Genomic DNA, 6,152 nt, shown 5'->3' with positions numbered 1-6,152 from the left:
TAATGAGGCAACAGTCACTTTCCCAAGCCAGAGTGAGGCAAGCTGAATCCACAGATTGTGAAACAGAGCTGTTTTCTCAGCCAGAAGACAAGGGTCCAAGAGTCCGCGGCATCGGCCTGTGCTCCTCCCCGGAGGTCACAGATCATCACCACCCTGGCTGGCAGAGAAGCGTTTAGCCAGAGCAGATCATGCGGTGACCAAGGCTGGAGCAGTTGGCCAGGGCAGTCCATTCACATTTCCATCTCCTGCACAGCCCGGAGGAGACAGGCACAAGCTTTAGTGAGGACCAGGACCCAGCCCCAGTGTCAAGCCCCACAGGGTGAATGCAGACAGCCAAGGAGGTGGGTGGCAGGATGAGGGGGAAGAGGAGGCTTATGACCTAAACCCAGAGTCTCCTACAGGCTCAAAACAGCCAATGTCTTAGCCCCATCCCCAGGGCCACCATGGTGGAACAGTGGAGACTTTCCAAAAAGTGCTTCATCTAAGGTGATTCCATTTAGAGACAAGGCATTCAGAGCCTTCCTGGCACTTCAACCACCTCCCAGCCCCCAAGTCTGAATGCCTAAGGGGTTTTGAAACCAACGTGGGGCTGCCAAAAAGTGGGCATGCATATCCTGGCATATCAGGGCTCACCTAGTGCCCCTGGGAGGCAGGGCCTTCTTTGCCTGGAAAAGAGAAGGGAGAGAGAAAAAAACCCCACGTCATTGTTAAGTCTTACTTCAGCTGGGTGTAATGTTCACACATGGAAGTCCAGCATTCCAGAGGCTGACACAATAGGCCGAGGAGGAGTGATTAGCAAGGGCTGTATGGCAGGGCTGTAGAGATGGCTCAGAGGAAGTGGGCGTGGTGGCACACGCCTTTAATCCCAGCACTATGGGAGGCAGAGGCAGGTGGATCTCTGTGAGTTCGAGGCCAACCTGGTCTACAAAGCAAGTCCAGGACAGCCAAGGCTACACAGAGAAACCTGTCTCCAAGAAAACCAAACAAACATACAAAAGAGATAGCTCCAACACAGCACTCCAGCCACATGGAAAGGCCAAGCCCTCCCGAGATGTCCTCATACGAGGCCCCCTGAACGTTTGCCCCCTGGCCCTGTCCTTTGGCCAGCTTTTCAGGTGCCATAGGCAATAGATAAGCATCCATAGCCCGTCTCCCTGCTGCACCTGCCTCAGCTACAACAGGCTGCCCCCTGCTGCCAACAGTGCTCACCTTTAGGGATGAACTTCAGTGAGCTGCTAAATATTCAGAATCGGGACTGTCCCCGCTTGGGGCCATCATTCAGGAACTCGTGGCCCAGCCCATTGCCACACTTCCCGCAGGACACCTGGGAAAAACAACACACACACACACACACACACACACACACACACACACACACACACACACGCAGAGTCAGTCTCCTGCCTCCTGCAGACAGATGGTGTTTCCACCGCTGTCCATTTCCTAAGCTAACTATAGGGCTGAGGGGTGGGGCCTGTGCAGGGAAGCTGTTCCAGTGCTCGTGTTCTCTCAGGATAGAAGCGCTCTCAAAATCACAGCATGTGGGTTGGAGAGATGGCTCAGAGGTTAAGAGCACTGCTCGTTCTTCCAAAGGACCTGAGTTCAATTCCTGGCAGCCACATGGTGGCTCACAACCATCTATAATGAGATCTGCTGCCCTCTTCTGGTGTGCAGGCACACATTTGGGCAGAATACTGTGTAAATAATAAAAATAAATCTTTAAAAAAAATCTTGGGGTGCTGCTGGGTGTGATCACCCAAGCCTTTTGTTTTGGTTTGGTTTGGTTTGGTTTTTCAAGACAGGGTTTCTCTGTGTAGCCTTGGCTGTCCAGGCTGGCCTTGAACTCACAGCAATCCACCTGCCTCTCCCAAGGCAGATAACTCAAGCCTTTTTTAAATCCCAGTACTCTGGACGCAGAGGCAGGTAGGATCTCTAAACCAGCCCGCTCTACAGAGTTGATGCCAGAGCAGCCAGGGCTACACAGAGAAACCCTGTCTCAAAAACAACAACAACAAATCTTGGGGTGCCAGTGCCCCTGCTGAAGATGGAGACCCAGAATAACCTCATGAAGGAGCAAAGGAAGAAAGGTATGACTAGTTCCAAGACTCTCCCTGGCCCGGCACTCACCAGGGCTACCTCACCCACCTGGCCCAGCACTCACCAGGGCTACCTCACCCACCTGGCCCAGCACTCACCAGGGCTATCACACCCACCTGGCCCGGCACTCACCAGGGCTATCTCACCCACCTGGCCCAGCACTCACTAGGGCTATCACACCCACCTTTAAAGCTTCAGGTCTGTTCTTCTCAGGGCACTTGGTCACGCTGTCTGCATGGAGGGTCTCAGTGAATGCTGGCCACGGGGAAGAGTGTGCATACTTTGAGCGACTAGAAAAGAGCTCGTAGCCACACTTGGCACACACGTAGATACCTGTAGCAGAGGAAGAGCAAAAGCAGAGACACTGATCCACTCCACCTGTCTCTAGTACAAGCTTTCCTTGACATGGGACCCAGGAAATGACAATATGAGCCGTGAGCCCACTGTGGAGGTAACCACACACCAGGCCATGTATTGCCTGCTCATAGCGCACTGGTTGGCTCTGGGAGAGCCAGCACCCAGCAATGTCTGGCTGAGTTACAGGAGATCAGAAGTCACCCTTTGGGCTCATTTCAGCTGCTCTCAGTGGCTCTGTGATATGAAATGGTTCACATTTTAGCATAATTTAACAATTTAGTTTTGGAATTTTAAAAGATTTATTTATTTATTACATATACAGTGTTCTGCCTGCATGTACACCTGCACACCAGAAGAAGGCAATAGATCACGTTATAGGTGGTTGTGAGCCACCATGTGATTGCTGGGAATTGAACTCAGCACCTCTGAAAGAGCAGTCAGTGCTCTTAACCACTGAGCCATCTCTCCAGGCCCATAGTTTTGGATGTTTTTTAAAAGACTTGTTTTTGTGTGTATGGGCGTTTTGCCTGCATGTATATCTGTGTACTGCATGTATGTAGTGTCCACAGAAGCCAGAAGAGACCAGAAGGAGGAGTCAGATTCCCTGAGACCAGAGTGAACTGTCATGTGGGTGCTGAGAATGAAACCAAATCCTCTGGGAAAGCTTGCTCTCAACACTGAGCCATTTCCAGCCCCTTTGAGGTTTTTTGGTTTTGGTTTTTCTTTTTCTTTTCTTTTCTTTCTTTTTTTTTTTTTTTTTTTTGGTTTTTCGAGACAGGGTTTCTCTGTGTATCCTTGGCCATCCTGGACTCACTTTGTAGACCAGGCTAGCCTCGAACTCACAGCGATCCGCCTGCCTCTGCCTCCCGAGTGCTGGGATTAAAGGTGTGTGCCACCACGCCCGGCTGGTTTGGGTTTTTCAAGACAGGGTTTCTCTGTGTAGCCATGGCTATCCTGGACTCACTTTGTAGACCAGGCTGGCCTTTTACTCACATCGATCCTCCTGCCTCTGCCTCCCAAGTGCTGGGATTAAAGGTGTGCGCCACCACGCCCGGCTCCCCTTTGAGTTTTTTGCTTTGTTTTATGTTTTTCTTTATTTTGAGAAAAGATTTTGTGCCAATGAGTTTTTGTCAACTTAAAACAAAGTAGTGTTCCCCAGGAAGAGAGAATGTAGCTGAGGACCTGCCTAGATTTTTTTTAAAATTTATTTCTGTACTGGCTGGTTTTGTATGTCAACTTGACAAGCTAAAGTCATCAGAGAGGAAGGAGTCTCCGTTGAAGAAATTCGTACATGAGATCCATCTGTAAGGTATTTTCTCAGTTAGTGATCAATGGAAGAGGCCCAGCCTATTGTGGGTGGTGCTAGCCCTGAGCTGATGGTTCTCTGAGAAGGCAGGCTGCGCAAGCCGTGAGGAGCAAGCCAGTAAGCAGCACAACTTCACGGCTTCTGCATCAGCTCCTGCCTGCAGGTTCCTTCCTCACTTGAGTTCCTGTCCTGACTTCCCTCAGTGATAGAGTGTGAACTAAGAGCTGTTCACACTCTTTCTTACCCGACTTGCTTTTTGGTCCTGGTGTTTCGTTGAAGCAACAGAAACCACAACTAGGGGCTGGAGAGATGGCTCAGAGGTTAAGAGCACTGACTGCTCTTCCAAAGGTCATGAGTTCAAATCCCAGCAACCACATGGTGGCTCACAACCATCTGTAAAGAGATCTGGTGCTCTCTTCTGGTGTGCAGGCAGAGTGCTGTATACATAATAAATAAATAAATCTTAAAAAAAAAAAAAAAAAAAAAAAAGAAACCACAACTAACAAGGTTTGTTTGTTTTTGAGACAAGATTCACACAGCACAGCCCCTAACCCTGCCAGTGTAACCATTTGGTCACCTCTCCCAAGTGGGCATCTTGGCTGGTCATGGGTCTTCAACTGGATACCAGCCATGGGCCTGCTCCCTGAGCAGGAACAGGCTGGCCCTAGGGGACAGTCTTCCAAGCCAAGTAGGGAACCCTCGGAAAAACAACAGCTGGGAAGAAAAGTTTCAACTTGTCCCCAAAAGATTACGTGAGTGGAAGGGGTGGGTATGGTTGCAAAACTGAATTACATAACTGTTTGAAAGACTTAAAAATGGGAACCTGCAGAGTACTGAGTCATCCATCCATCACCCACCACTTGCGGGCACACACGCTGGAGTACGAACTGTACAGCCTGTGTCAGGAACCGGAGAGGAAGCAACACCGAGTGGAGTGCCTAGCTTGCCAGGGCAGCCTGAAGGGAACCGGAGTGCTACAGCCACGACAGATTGGGGGAGGCCTCTGCCTGGCAACCCGTATCACAGGTAGCTTACATAGATGCACAGTGTCACAGCCCAGCCCTCTAGGTGGACTGACATCCAACACAAGCCGCCCTAGAGATGCCAGTACCATAGTTTTTTTTGTTTGTTTGTTTTTGTTTTTTTACCAAATTAGTCCAATATCAGCAGAACCCAGCAAGAAGGCCATTCAGCAGGTTTCTCACAGCCCGGGGCTATACTGTACTCAAGGTGTTCTGGTCAAACTTCTTCTACACTGGCAAGAGCCCACTGACACCCCAACCCAGAGGGCGGAGAGACTCCTGGGCCGGCCCGTTCGGGACTAAACGGAAAGTGCAGAGCTTGCCCGCTCACCCAAGTGAGTTCGAGAAGAAACACGGCCAGAGCAAACTCCAACGCGGACCTTGGACCACACATCCCATTGTTGTGCTCCAAAGTCCCGACCACTTTGAAACCATGCGGGTGGCACTACCCCAAACACCCGGGCCAGAGAATCCCCCTCACCGTCCCCCGCGACAGATCTGCATTGAAATTCAAGGCCTGCCCTCCTTGAGGACAGAGATTACCGGAATGTCCCCTCTCCTCTCAGGTCCTCAGGCTCCCCAATGCCCTGGGCAGCCCCTTCCCCGAATCCTTCTTTCCCAAGCTCGCTTCTCCCCGGTGACCACACTAACCCAATCCTGGCTCAGGGACTCCACTGCCACCCAGAAGGCGATGCCTGCTCTAATGCCACAGGCTATACCTGGCTCGAAGTGATTCTGGAAAACCTCGCCTCCGAAGAAGCTGCAGAATGACATGGCTGCGACACGGACAGGCAAAAGTTCCCCACCGGGACGTCTAAATTTCTCAGATCTGAGCTCGAACCCTTCCCCTTCCCAATGACCAATCACTTCCCAGTTCGCCCTAAGCCCCGCCCCTAGAGAAGAACAGTCACTCTCGGAATCCCTACACCCCGCCTCCTAGCAGCCCCGCCCCCGAGGAGCCTCTCTTCCTGTAGGCCCTAAACTCCACCCATCTGACCAAGCCCTTCCCCGGATCAGGTTCTCACTTCCGCCTCCAAAAGGCCCCGCCCGCCTCCGTGAAGCTTCGCCGGTTCTTGTGGCGCTCCGGTTGAGCGGCTCGGCCTTAGGATAGCTGTTACTTTTGTGCAACTAGGGTGGACGCACATCCACCCAGCTGTAGGCCTAGTCCTTCCTAATCCGGCGCCAAACCTTGCGCCCTGGGACAGTCGGCCCGTGTTTGGGACCCCCTAACTCTCTGACCCAGGCTTAAGAGTTGCCTCATGCCTCCCAGGGAGTGTGAAAGAGTTGTGTGGTGGCGCACGCCTTTAATTCCAGCACTTGGGAGGCAGAGGCAGGTGGGTCGCTCTAAGTTCGAGGCCAGCCTGGTTTAC

The 6,152-nt window shown here is 51.8% G+C and overlaps 1 protein-coding gene across 1 annotated transcript; it reads right to left on the bottom strand.

Moving 5' to 3' along the window:
- Msrb1 (methionine sulfoxide reductase B1) lies at positions 1-5,556 on the bottom strand. The gene is made up of 4 exons (XM_051168116.1): positions 5,434-5,556; positions 2,282-2,629; positions 1,210-1,324; positions 1-665 (listed from the first exon to the last, which is right to left on the bottom strand). The coding sequence occupies exons 1-4, from the start codon at positions 5,554-5,556 to the stop codon at positions 634-636; spliced, it is 618 nt and encodes a 205-aa protein (XP_051024073.1). The 3' UTR covers positions 1-633.
- Positions 5,557-6,152: the final 596 nt, after the last annotated feature.

This window comes from Acomys russatus, chromosome 25 (assembly GCF_903995435.1).
Source record: "Acomys russatus chromosome 25, mAcoRus1.1, whole genome shotgun sequence".
Taxonomy (NCBI): Eukaryota; Metazoa; Chordata; class Mammalia; order Rodentia; family Muridae; genus Acomys; species Acomys russatus.
The sequence above is the reverse complement of the archived record's forward strand: the minus strand, read 5'-3'. Positions and strand labels throughout refer to the sequence as shown.